This window comes from Piliocolobus tephrosceles, chromosome X, assembly GCF_002776525.5.
Source record: "Piliocolobus tephrosceles isolate RC106 chromosome X, ASM277652v3, whole genome shotgun sequence".
Taxonomy (NCBI): Eukaryota; Metazoa; Chordata; class Mammalia; order Primates; family Cercopithecidae; genus Piliocolobus; species Piliocolobus tephrosceles.
The window spans coordinates 14,806,981-14,821,277 of record NC_045455.1 but is presented as its reverse complement, the minus strand read 5'-3'; the positions used below and the strand labels follow the sequence as shown (position 1 = coordinate 14,821,277).

The following is a 14,297-nucleotide window of genomic DNA, read 5'->3' as shown; positions in this document are numbered from 1 at the left end:
ATAACATAACATAACATAACATAACATAACATAACATAACATAACATAACCTAACCTTATTTTTTACTAGGCTATATAATCTATGTAATCCCACAGTGTCTCATACACATCGGGCAGTCAGTATCTATTGGATGAGTGAGTCAATGTGTACTTTTCTTAGTAATATTAATGATATTTACTAGATAATAATAGCTGTCCTTGTCTGTAAGGAAATACGCTAAGATTCCCTTTACCCAAGCCTTGCATTTCTAGCATATCTTAGGTCAAAGACACTGCCAGTGTGTATTTATTATCTTTACTCTCAGCAGTGTTGTGGGACTGCAGTAGAGATGGAAGAATTCTAAGAGGACCTAACTTCCCATGGGGAAGATATATTGTATAACAAGGCATCCTTCTGATAACGAAACCATCAAGGGCATGGAACTTTTCCCATTTTAAAACTATCCTTAGGTTTACTTACAGACTAATCATTTGGCCTCTTTGGTTCTCATCATTGGGCCTTTTCAAAGAAAAATGTAAAGTTATTTTGTTTGTTTGTTTTTGTTTTTTGGTTTTTGAGACGGAGTCTCACTCTGTTGCCCAGGCTGGAGTACAGCGGCACAATCTCGGCTCACTGCAAGCTCCGCTTCCTGGGTTCACGCCGTTCTTCTGTCTCAGCCTCCTGAGTAGCTGGGACTACAGGTGCCTGCCACCACGCCTGGCTAATTTTTTTGTATTTTTAGTAGAGACGGGGTTTCACCACGTTAGCCAGGATGGTCTTGATCTCCTGACCTCATGATCCGCCTGCCTTGAACTCCCAAAGTGCTGGGATTACAGGCATGAGCCAGCCGAGAAATGTAAAGTTTTGTGGAAAACTATAACCATGTAACTTACTAGTTACTATAACTAGTAAGCCATGGTCCTCACACGAGATGTAAATCTAAATGACACCCTGTCCATTGTGAATCAGATCGGAGACGTAAAGAGTCTTAACTCCTCGCCATACCAGTTATAGCATAAGAAGAATCTGGATCAATTTTAATGCAATCTCATTAAAAATGAAAACGTATTCTCAAAGAGTTACCAAAGTTACGACTATGCACCCTCACCACCACATCATTGAGTCATCCATCTAGTGTATCATTTGTTCAAATATTTTACCAAGCATCTGCTACATGCAAGGCACACTGCTTGACACTGGGGTTGTAACACAAGTCTATATAAATAGGATTAAGTTTCTATAATTTATAAAAATTACTCAACAGATTTTTTTCCAAATGTGAAGGGCAGGTTTTGGATGGTCTGTTAGGCTATGTGTCATGAATGAAATTTGCTTCCTGAAAGACACACACGGTCATCCTCAGAGCAGCCAGAACTGACATACTAGAGGCTCAAGACCACCCACCAGAAGAGACGTGACATACATGGCAAGACACGGAGGACAGAGGAAAACCCAATGAATTCAAATACATGGCCAAACTGCAAGTCGCAGGGGCAGGCACTCTGACTTGAGAGCAGTGGGGACTGATTCATTTAATGAGTAGTCAGTGAGTCCCTGGGCGGTAGTGAGGAGGTCAGGCGAAGAAAGATCAGTCAGTTGAAGAAACACTCCCTGTCTCTTAGACCCTGGAGTCTCATGTGGGAGCGAGGTCCAGGAAGAGATGGTAAACGATGGCGGTGAGTGTACTGATAATGAAATGTGCAGGGAGGCAGGAAGGAGCAGCATCTGTCCAGCTGGGACAGGGGAGGGAAGGCGAGGCATGGAAAGCTGAGGAGAGTGATGACCAGCTGGGTCTGAAAAGAGCACCAGGATAGTCAGGTGAAAGTGAAAGGCAGGAGAGGGAATAAAAAGGAAAAGAGAGCAGACAGCCCAGGTTGCAGGAACAGCCCAAGGAAAGGTAAGAGGGTGAAGGCAGCACAGCACGGGAGGATTTCCATGAAGTTTGAGGGCCTGGAATCTAAAATCTCAGAGTGGTAAGAAATGAGGCTGTGGAGGTGGGAAGGGGTATGTTCACTGAACCGGCACACTCGGAGCTTTCTCAAACATAAACAATCAAATGTAGATAATTTTATGAGACATAAAAACATATGTAGATATACATCAACTATCACAACAGACAATAAGGTATTATATAAGGAAGATCTTATTATTTGGTTTTAAAATGATGGTCCATGTAACCAAGCAAGATATCTGTATACAGCAGTCTTTCAGGTATATTTTAAGTAGCCCTAGATTTAGTCAGTTATTAAATATATGTCAAACAATTTATGGGTGGTTTCCTGAGTCAAATGTTTTTAACTGATAGACTAAGATTTGGGTTTTTTCTTTTTCTTTTTTGAGACAGGTCTTACATGTAAGACCCTTCACCTTCTGCCATGATTGTAAGTTTCCTGAGGCCTCCTAGCCATGCTTCCTGTTAAGCCTGCAGAACTGTGAGTCAATTAAACCTCTTTTCCTTATAAATTACCCATTCTCAGGTAGTTCTTTATAGCAGCGTGAGAACAGACTAATACACCCAGCTAATATATTTTTTTTTGGTAGGGATAGGGTCTCACTATGTTTCCCAGCCTGGTCTTGAACTCCTGGGTTCACATGATCCTCCAGCCTTGGCCTTCCAAAGCGCTGGGATAATAGGTGTGAGCCACCACATCTAGCCTAAACTATGATTTAAATACATGCTATTTTTACTATTGTTTAGTCAAGTTATAAACAAGTGAATAGTTTAATAACAATGAAACCTGAATTTAAGTGGCATATAAGTATTGATACATATGTATGTACAATATGATACAGATAATTGAGTTCATTATGGGGGAACCTGTTATATTTGGTAAAAAAAAAAAAGAAAAAGAAAAAGAAAAAAAGAAAAAAGATGGGCTTCAACAACGGAGAGTCCCCAGAATGGCTGGGAAACAGGAAAGTCTTGACAAAGTGAATAGAGCTTAGTAAGTCATTATGAAATAAGTCTCACAATTTGACGGTTATCAAGAATTAGGAAATAACAAATCATTAAGTTTTATACTCTACTGAACATTATTTTGTCTTCTTTTCTGACTCAGAGGCAGTTCAAATTCTATAGCTGATCGGTCCAAATATCACTTATTATTGTAAATAAATGGTATTATATATTATAAAAAGCAGAGTTAGCACAGATTTTACCCAATAACAAACTAAAAATAGCTTTTATATTAAAAAATAAGTCAATCTCTCATAAAAGTAGAGTGTGGATTGCTGAACATTAAATCCTAATTTAGTAAGCTAAATCATTCTAGTTAATGCCAACTCTATACCTAATCCTTTACAGCTTCTGCATCAAGTAACAATTCTTTGAATAGAAATAACTGGTAATCACCGGCAGTTAAGTTTGAGAGACCATACATCAGTACAAAATTATACAGTCACAAAGACCAAGACACAATAACTAAACATTGGAGCATATATGAATAACGTTCTCAGCAATCACTGCACCTGAAAACCAGAACAATGGTCAGATAGTGATAACCTTATAGGGCAGGCATATGGAGTGCCTGATGGTTTTACCACTTCGCTTACAATTTAAATTCCAAGATATTTTTTCCCATATTGTTGACATATGCAAAGAACTGCTAAGTAATAATTGGCTGGGGGAAAATATTTTATAATATATTTATATTTTTAATATTATAAAATATGTTATAATAAAAGGAACTCAGCGCAACAAGTTCATAAGCTATCAAGGAAGCTTTTAAAAATGTAATTAGCCAGGCCCATTTTAGTGTGCCACAGTGATGCAACTGAAGGCACTGAGCATCTGTCTCTGGAAACAGCACATTAACACTGTATGTGTGTGTGTGTGTGCACGCACATGTGCATGAAAATGCCTGCATGAGCCTGTATCTGTGCAGGGTTATTTAAACATTTTTTCACTGAGCTACCATTTGCTCTATTTTAGGATTAATTTAACTAATCTTACCTATGAAGCTAGATGCCGTCAGTATTACCTAACCATTTGGGAATAACTGCAAATGTGTGACCTGGCTTAGGCAACGGTGTGCTATCACAGCATAATGCACATTTCTGCTATATCATCATCTCTCAAGGTACAGTTGAGGACCACTTACATCAGAATAATCACCTTGGATGCTTATTAAAATACAGATTCCTGGGCCCCACACCCACCCAACAAAATCTGGGTTTGGGGGATAAGGATGGGAATCTGTATTTGTAGCAGGGATCCAAGTAATTCCTAAGCACCCGAAAGCTTGAGGATTCTTGCACTGGGTGAAACTCTCTGAGGCAGGGACTTTCACTTACACATCCCTGAGCTAGCACATGGCACACGGCCAGTCTATGGAATTCATCAACATGTGCCAATCTAGAAATCTCCAAGTCATTAAGAACTCAGACAACTTCCAGTTCAGACTGGAGGGACTGTGGTTGAGGTGTTTCTCCTCAGAGGGCGGGAAGCAGCAGCAGGAGTGTAGGGTGCTATGGCAGGGACCACAGCTTGCTCACTCTCACACCTCCGGCCCACAGCTCAGTGCCCAGGAAGCCCAGTCCACATTTGCAAAATGAAGCAGGGCAGTGTGATGCGCTGGCATCCAGCAAAGGCAGAACAGCTACCCAAGCTCCACTGGCCAAGTTCCCTACTCACTGCTACTACTGTTGTGGAGAATCGTTGTAACAGTGAGGACGTGCCATGTGACTTTCATGGCTCCAGGAGAACTGTCAGTCAACGGTAAAGTGGAGGTGAGCTGGCTCTAAAGGTTTTACTGCCACGCTTGGATGAGACGTAAACAGGAATCCCTGAATGTGTTCTGTTGATGTCTCTATCTCCTAGGATAGCCTAAGGATGTAAACACTTTATGTTTCTTACTGGCAACTACTCCTGAATAGAAACAATTTTGACTAATAGAAGCCAGAGACTGGCCTAGTGAAGTTCATATAACGTTTGTTACATTCAGCAGCAATTCTGCAACGGCGAGACCTGTTATTCCGTAAAACAACAGTTTTGTGTGCTAGGTAGAGTCAGTTCTCATCATCCGAGGTAGTTATGTTCTATAACGTCACTGTGAATTAGCAAATACTTGCCCGCTTCCCAAAGAAAATGCAAGGTTCAGTTCCTGGGAGCCTCTGGTTACAGTATTTTCATTAACCCATCAATACCTACACTGGTTTTATGTGTTTTGTTTAAAGACACCTAACTAAATACATACTGTTGATTCATTAACATTAAATATATAGCCAACAGCACTAGAGCTCACACCTGAACAAAGCTTATGTAACTCACACTTGGCAGTGTTCTTGCACTTAGGAACTCCAGACAGCACTTAAGCGCTTCCCTGGGGCCATTTTAAACAGCGAACCACCAACAAAATCCACACAAATGTGAAAAAACATGGCACTAAGTAGACCACCAAAGGAGGCTTGTTCATGGTGTTATAGGGAAGTGGTCCTGATCCAGATCCCAAGAGAGGGTTCTCGGATTTCGTGTAAGAAAGAATTCAGGGCAAGTCCACAGTGCAAAGTAAAAGCAAGTTTATTAAGAAAGTCAAGTGGTGAAAGTGCAGCTACTCCATAGACAGAGTAGGGTGTTCCTGAAAGTAAGAGGAGGAACACATCCACCCTAGGTACGTTACTCATATACATGGGGAGATGTGCTCTGCTATGAGGATTTGTGATAAAGGAATAATTTTCTTAATTAATGTATTTTGCAAAAATCAGTATTATCTTTAAAGAAAAATCAGGAATGCCTTTCTTCTCCAGATATTGGGATATCTGGACACTCCCAAGTCTGGGTCTGTCTAGTAAACATTATTAATTTGACCCCTTAACCGTGAACCTCTAGAGGCTCGGAATGCCTGACTTTCTGGGAAAGCAGCCCAGCAAGTCTCAGTCTCATTTTCCTAGCCCTCACTCAAGATGGCGTCAGTCTGGTTTGAATGCCTCTGACCACGGGATGAGAGCTGCGACAAGAAGCAGAGCGTTGCCTGGTTCGGCCTCAGCTAGAAACACAGCTGAGTGGTAAAATCTTTTGATGTTCTGTACATATCCCTGAATGACCACAAAAGTACTATGGAGTATTGATTTGGGGGCTACAAAGAAATTTCAGCAGATAGGTGGATAATGAGGATCCACCTATCTGTACTTTCTACTTTTCCCTCTGGAGATCCTCTGGGCCCTGTTCTCCCGGGCTCTGCTCTGGGAAGCAGACACAGCAGGACTTCTGCATGGCGACTTCCTCTCCGGTTGCTGTTGAGTTTGGCCAACGGCAGGCCCTAGTACGATGCCGGGGGCCGGAGGAGAGTGAGGTGGGCAGTTACTCCTTCCCTCCCTGTGTGGGTGCCCTGAGGAGTCCTTTACTAAAAAGCTCACAGGTCCTGCTAGGTGGTCCTTCTATGTAATTTTTCCCTTTCTCCCCCTTGATTCCTAAGGTTAAGGGGTGACACCCAGCTGCTGCTAACCTCGGGGCACTGTAACATTCCTTGTTGGCTTCCCTAAACCCTCTCTGAACTTTTAAAAACAGTCCCTTTCTTAGACTTTCTTCAATCTCCCAACTATGCTACCTGCATCCTTCCAGGACCTTGGTACTGCATTCATTAACAAGGGAGGGATCTCAAAACCACATGGGCCATGGGGAATTTTGACACCACAGGAAACTCTGAATTCTTCAGTCTACACAGGCTCAGTCTTGTGAAACAAAATTGTAAATAGGAATTGGAAGTTTCTCTTTATTAATCAAAAGCAGCTGGAAACGAGTCTGCTCTTTGGATCAGAGTCAAGGAAGGTGGAATTGGTGCCAGTAAAAACTCATTTGAGGCCTGCTGCTAAGAGAATTGAGTATTTTTAGGTAGTGTCCCTTAAAAAATCACTTTAGGAGAACATCTTAGGCATTTAATTATATCTAATAATGTAGATTAAAAGGGCAATGCTTTTTATTAAACTGTGTTATATACTTATTTCCCATCAGATTTTCCCCCAAAGTCCTTCCTCTCTGGCAGAGATTTTCATCTCTCTTTTTCTTGCAACATCCTGGCAGCCAATGGGAAAACGTGCCTGGTAATTTCAGATATCTTGTCTTTTAGAACACGTTAGTCTTTCTGCTCCCCGTTAGTTTCAATCTGGATGTGCAAGGCTCGCTCAGGACTTTATAACCCTGCTGTGTCACATCCTAATCACCACAGATTGTCATGTACTATGGACCTTGTTAAAGATTTACTAAGTTTATGCTTCAAGGACAAGGTGATGAATCCATCTTCTGAAAATAGCTGATAAAGAGATCCTTGTCACAGGTTTAGTTATTACTTAGGGGGGCGCCATTCACTATTTCCCCAAGGCTGTCTGCACTTGATATCACAGGCTAATTCATTAGGCTCTAACATAATAACTATCTCAGCCTATTACTCAATCAGATGAACAAATGCAAGCTTCCTTTTATCAGCTCTGCAGGATAGGTCACTAAAAATGGTCTACTTTCCAATCTTTAATTGTTCCTGGCATCGTTGCTTTCCTTATCTAATTCTGAACAAAATGGTACACTCCAGAGGTCTGACTTGGCAGAGGCACCAGGGTGGTTTCTGCAAGGAGACAATGCAGTCATGCCTCTTCTCAGAGAAAAACTCAGTTGAAATTCGTCTGAAGTGAGGAGTTCAAAGCCAGGAGTATGTGGGCCTTGATCCTTCGGTGGCAGGTTTCATATTTGAGAGTCAAAAGTAAAACAAACAAAAAAGACCATCCACCCAGGCCTTTCAAGGTGGAGAAACAGCAGAACTGTTAATACCATGCAATAACCAATCTCTTTCTTTTTTTGTAGGATACCTAGAAAACTTTATTTGGGGTGTAAATTATCTTAATATTTAAACATGAAGTATACTCAATATGTTATCCTTTTAATTCATGCTTAGTTTTTAATTTTGAGGGCCATTTGAGACTAGACAATTTACAACAGTGGTTCTTAAACTTTTTGAGCTCAAGACCCCTTCGTAGATTTTAAGATTTATTGAGGACCCCAAAGTTTATGTGAATGGTCTCTCTCAATATTTACAATACTAGATACGAAAAATGAAACAAAATTAAGATTTACTTATTAATTTAATGAAAACAATAAACCTATTCCATGTTTTAAAAATAGCATTTTTAAATAAAAAAAGATTTTTTTCCAAAACCAAAGAGTGACGAGTAGTACTATTTTCCATTTTTACAACTCTCTTTACTGTTTGATTTTGTAGGATAAGCCCGAATGTGCATCCATTCTGCACCCAGCCTCTTTGATAGGTCATTTGGGTCATTGCATACAAACAAAACCCAGCCTCAGAGACATTCAGTAGCAAGAATACCGGCCTCAAAGACTCCCTGAAAGGTTCCAGGACCATGCTTAGAGAACCACTGAATTATGGCCTAGCTCATGTCATGAGGATGTGCGTTCAAGGGCCCACCTCCCTGGCATGAGAATGGTTAAAAGCCCCAGTATCAACCATATGCCACACCACTGTGGCCCTGGAAGTCAGGATGAAGCAGGTGCAGCAGAGGCAGAAGAGACTGACTCCTTTCTTGGCTTGCTCCTCCACTCCATGGGAGAAACTGGACAACTTTATTTTCCTTAAAACACAGGCAGGATTAAAAAGCTTTCCCTCAGCTGTTTGATTCTGCCCTGGGCTGAAGGGAGGCAGGTGCACACAAAGAACCCTTCAGGCAGATAGGCATGGAAAAGGAAACAGAGTGAATGCCAGCGGAAAACTGGCATTTATTCAAATATCTAGTTTTATTTCAAAACTCTCCAGTTACAGATAAGTGGCTGCAAGGCTAATCTGTTTTAGCAAGAAACTGGAATTTGCAGAAATTGCTATGGTGATCTAATGTCAAACTTGCTGTTCTCTGTGGGGGGTGGGACAGGGTGGTCCTGTCTCCTAAGGGCCCATAGGACCTGGGCCACAGCACACAAGCAAGGCAGGGACCAAGGCCCTAGACAGGGGTTGCTATGACCAGAACCCAAGTCTGGCCTCTCATGCCTTTGAGTTTGGCCCTGGGGAGATGACTGGTGCTGGAGACATTAATTGAAAAGTCAGATTAAAACCAAGAAAACTCATGAGCCAGAGAAATTAACTGCTATAAAGAATGAGAAACTTTATGACCAATATATTGGAACTTTTACTGGATGCGTTCAAGTGCTGAGCCTCACTTCACTACAATCTAACCCCTCACAACCTCTTTCCAAAGAAAAGGAGGCACTCCTAGAAGAGGAGAACAGCAGAAGCTTTTGCTGCTCTGCATCAGTTTTCTGGAGAATCAGCTCAGTTAGAACCACGTGTATAAGCAGCCACTACAGGGAGGAAAAAGCCCTGGTCTGACGCACTAGCAATGCAAACAGCAGGCTCCCAGATACCCCAGTGCCTGAAAGCCCACGTGAGTCCAAGCACGCACCTCGTTGAAATGGACATCCTGCATCCCCACGTCTTCCATCATGGAGGCCTCCTCGTCGATGTTTGGGGTAATGACCCTGAAGGCGGTGCATCCTTGTCTAAACATGCCTAGGAAAAGAGGGAGCAGGGAGAGTCAGAGTTCGGAACCTGAACATGGGTGAACCCTGAGGGTTTTTCCCGCCCTGTGTGTTTCTGTGTTGAATGAAATAACGGATTTTGAAATCTCTTAGGCACCAGGCCAGCATTCACGGGAGCACCTGTGTGCTTTTCTTCCCTATATTGAACCCTCACCTCTTTCACTTTCTTCTCCTTATCCCTTCTTAATTTTTTATCTACCTTGATTAAAATGTATGCAATCTCTAAATATTAAACTGTAAATAAACTGAGGAATCGGTATTAAATTAATAGTAAAATAACAATATGTGAAAATTTGACTTGGTAGGATGACTTGTGCTGAGATAAGAAAAATGAAGGCAAAGCCAATACAAGAGAGATGTATGATTCAAAAAGAACTGTTTCCTTCAAGCTACCACCTCACCCACTCTGGCCGGGGAAGAACACATCTCTCAGATGAGAGGTTCCCCACACAACCCAGGTGTAGCTCCGTGGCCATAATGCTGAGCAGACAGGCTGCCTTAGCTGGTTCCCACCCCAAAAGCCCTGGGGTGGGTGGCTGGCTGCATCAACAGAGCGCATGGATGCCTGGGCACTCTGATTCTCCAGCGGGAAAGGGTGTCAGCTTAGAGGCAGGATCAATGTCTGGGATAAGGATGTTTCTCAAGCAATGACCGCCCATTCGGGACCTTTCCTCATCTCACAGTCACTGGAAAACAGCTTTAAGTCAGTTGGACCATGTCAGCTATGCAAAATGATCAAGTGAAGAAGGGCATGAGATGTTCCCCTACTCTGTTTTGAGGTAACTGTTCATAATAAAATAAAATGGAAGTAAAAACTTGAATTGAGACTTCTGCATTTAGGGTGAAAGAGGAACACAGGGCATTCTGAAATCAAGCCTTGAAAACGTAGATCCTAAAGTCAGAGATTTTTCTGCTGCACATGATCCCAGGTTTCCACACTATTCATGGATTACCTAGCATCTGCCACTATCCCCGTTTAGTTTTTATTTGTTATATGGAAACAAGAGTCCCCATGAAAAGCGTTAATCTAGGGGCTTGAGGATACATTAACATACAAACTAGAAAATTAAAAACCAACCACCCCTGCTTTAGGCTACGGAGTACATTTCACCACTAACTCGGCGCCAATGGAGTAACCAAAGTGGTGGCCAAGGTGCTTTCCTCTTGTGCCCACAGGAATAGACCACCAGCCAACCAGAGAGCCACAGAGTCGGAGGGAAGGAGAGTGAAGTCTGTCCATGCAAAGTTGAAAGGGCAAATCCCCCACCATAGGAGGGCAGGTGACCAGGCAGGGGGTCCCCGGGGGCTGGGCTGATCCTCAGGCTCACCTCCCCGGCTCCTCCTCAGGCAGGCGCTATGGCTGTGGGGGAGAAGGGGCGGCTCCCACTGGACTGCTTCTAAACATGAGGAAATGCATCACCTGATAAAAGGTCTCGACAGGAAATAGTACTGGTATTAAATGAACATGGAGCCCTTTCCAGATTTTTCTGTTTGGGGCTCTGCTGTTTCATCCCGAATAGCCAGCTGCACCAGAAATATAGTTTGTGGCCTCGGCATCTTTGGTTTCACACTATTTCTCACTTCGTATGTCTATTCCTCGTTAGCCCAGATCTGGTGCTGCTGTTTGTCCCATGTAACTCACGCAGACTACCAGCTTTTCTAAGAACCACAGTATTCCAAAAATAAATGTCACCATTTGGGGCTGTGCTAATTGTGAAGTGGAAATGTGCACCTGCTGTTTAACCACAGGGAACCTGTGAAAGACTTCACGGCCTGCTCATCTGGGAACAAAGGCAGAGTGCACAAATGCAGCATCACTCCTTGCCCCCTCTCCTTCCTCTGAGAGACAAGGTTTCCACCAGAAAGGCTGCCTTCTCAGACAATAAAGCCAGCTGGGCTGCGTTGCAGAAATGCTGTCTGATAATCTCCCGTTACAACTTTTTGATTGCCTAATCGTTCCAGTGGGAACTATCTTAAGGGAAAAATATCTTCTTAGCTCTAGATTTGGCCAGATGCAAAACTCATTAACTAGTTTTTGCAGAGTGAAGCTGTCAGAGGAGCTTACATGACAACATGTCATCTACTTTTCTGTCTAGTCCTGGAATTTCTGCTGTGCCCACCAATTCAAGCAAAACATCACGCCAGGGGATAAAACAATGAATACACTTCACAAACACACAAATTCCCACCTTCCAGTCTTCCTGAATGGCTCTCACTTGTCTGCTGCTTTGTATGGTTTTATACTAATTAATTTCACAAAACACAGGAATAATTCCCTACCTTTCCGTGTGAGATATTCTGCCACCAGGGCTGTTACATGGACATAGCACATTGCTGCCTATAATAGAAGACACATGCCTCAGCATTATCATTCATAACAGCATGTCATAATGCTCCCACGCATACAGAAATCTAATCAATGTATGAACGTATATATTAGATCTCAGTGCACCAGCTAGTGTTTCTAATAGCTGACATCTTACCCTTTGAAAAGAGTGGAACCACTCACATAAGCTGAAAATTTGAAATTGGAGTTGAGATAAATGGCAGTAAATTTACTAAAACTTGTTTCTATATAGAATTATTATATTTGCAAAGTAAAAGATAAAAGCAGCATTTTTCTCTTACTATACCTAGTATTTCTGCATCATTTCTCTCAAAGTGAAAAGAGGATGCTTTGAAGAAAGCAAGTGCTCCTCCCTAGATTCTGAGACAATGGCTCAACTTTCAGGTGCTAATATATTTTTCGCTTGACTTAAAAATTAAGAGCAAGTTATAATTTTTTCCAAACATAAAATTCTAAATAAAAATCATAATTTAACCTTAAATCGGTAACATTATACATATCTTAAATTGAAAGAAAAAAGAAATTCTTTTCGCCAAATTGCCATGGTGTTATAAAGATCGAAGACAGCTGCTGGAAGCGAACCCGCTGCAAGGTTCTAATGCGTGGGGTTCTGTGCCTGTCAGCGGGGTGAGCGCCACCACGTGGTGCCCTCATCTAGACCCTCACCCCTAGCTAGCCAACAGACACCGGCGGAGGCTGCTCCACGTGCACGTGTGTCAACGAATGTCAGCAGTGTGGCATGCACTCTGATGTGTGCAGAGAGAAGTCTGTTGGAGAGTGGAGTTATGCACTGTCCAGTCCTCAGAGGCAGAGTTCATGCCTCCCACGTGTGTCCCTCTTGCAGTGCACAGCAGGGTCACATGCACTGAACAGGCAGGAAAGTACATGATGGGTTACTGAGCACATCCACAAAACCAGACACGGCAAGGGCAGTAAGAAATCTTATAAATTAGCTGCTTTCGTCCCCTATTCACTGGGTATACTGGGTTGGGTGGTGTCCCCCCAACATTTATGGCCTCCCTGAGACCTCACAATGTGATATTATTTGGAAACAGGCTCTGTGTGGGTGTAATTAGTTAAGATGAGGTCATACTGGTGTGTGGTGGGCCCTAAATTCAACATTACTGGTGTCACAGAAGAGGGGAGGATAGGCAGGGACACAGACACATGGGGGAGGATGCCATGAGACCACGGAGGCAGCGACGGGAGGCATGTGGCTACAAGCCGAGGAACATCAAGACTGCTGGTCACACAAAGAGCTCAGGGACAGGCACGGAACAGGTTCTCCCTGAGGACATTCGGAGATGCGACCCTGCTGCCACTGCAATCTTGGACTTCTGCCTCCAGAACTGTGAGAGGATACATTTCTGTGTGAAGCCACTCAGTCTGGGTACTATGTTACGGCAGCCATGTAAAACTAATTCACAGAGGAACAGCTGAAGCTCAGTGAGTTCTTCCTTTCTTTTTTTTTTTTTTGAGACCTGGGCCACATAGGTCATTAAAGAATCTTAAATTCTTAGAACGATAGAAAAATTACTTCTCTTAGTTATTCCTTTTTATTATGGCCAATGTGTGGTTTACATTAAATTTATAGTCAAACAAAACTGTCATGTTAATGTGTACTTTTTAGCATACTGAACTCCTTGAAAAATAAATATGTAAATACAGTTAAAATTTTCAGACTTAGAGTGTGTTTATTAATTCAAATGGTTATAAAAGTATAAAAGTCAAAACTTGCTTGCTATAGTAATACCATTGATCATACCTAAATATCTCAGGCACAGACACTGAATGAGTTCTCCTGGGAGCACAGACTGCCTTACAGCCAATTGTTTTCTCCAATTCCCCATTTTACAGATGATGTCATTGAGCAACAGAAGGGTTAAAAAACTGGCTCAATGTCACAGAGTTAATTAATACTGGATCTTGGATTCAAAGTCCAATATTACTTGTCCTGGAGCCCACACACCCAACTGCCAGCCATGCAGTCTACATATTGAAACACATCAGCTCTGCATAGAAGGGAATGCTGGAATACCTACTGCACCCACAAAAGGAAATGGACTACCTCACGCAGGAGAAAGCAACACCTGTCATTACCTTGAATAATGGGAGGAATTCATTTTATCATAAAATAGCTGAATTTTAGAACTACAGAGGAGTTTTGATGTGTATTTTAATTAGCAGGAAACTGTATGAATAGGTTTAAGAGCTTAAACAATGCTCTTCAGTGGCAAAAATAACCTCTGACAATTTGTTTTAAATTATTAAAATGCTCAACTAACTATGAATTCACCCTGAGCCTCATACTGTTTAAAGTTTTGCACATTTTTAATTGGTTTTTGATTCATGGGATCATTTTTCTCAAAACTGGCTTATTTTAGTGAATGGGGCCTCACTGTTTTTTAATCAAAGACGCGATCAAGCGGCTGGCA

General features: G+C 42.2%; 1 protein-coding gene across 4 annotated transcripts in view; it reads right to left on the bottom strand.

Moving 5' to 3' along the window:
• DOCK9 (dedicator of cytokinesis 9) overlaps positions 1-14,297 on the bottom strand; it is a 299,398-nt gene that overhangs the window by 24,051 nt on the left and 261,050 nt on the right. For 2 of the 4 annotated variants that reach the window (XM_023218031.2, XM_023218032.2), the window contains exons 44-46: positions 11,796-11,853; positions 10,844-10,912; positions 9,380-9,486 (exon numbers count right to left, since the gene is read on the bottom strand). In XM_023218031.2, the coding sequence (XP_023073799.1) occupies positions 9,380-9,486; positions 10,844-10,912; positions 11,796-11,853 (234 nt within the window). The remainder of the gene's footprint in view (positions 1-9,379; positions 9,487-10,843; positions 10,913-11,795; positions 11,854-14,297) is intronic. The other 2 variants (XM_023218033.3, XM_023218034.3) reach the window with 1 other exon arrangement.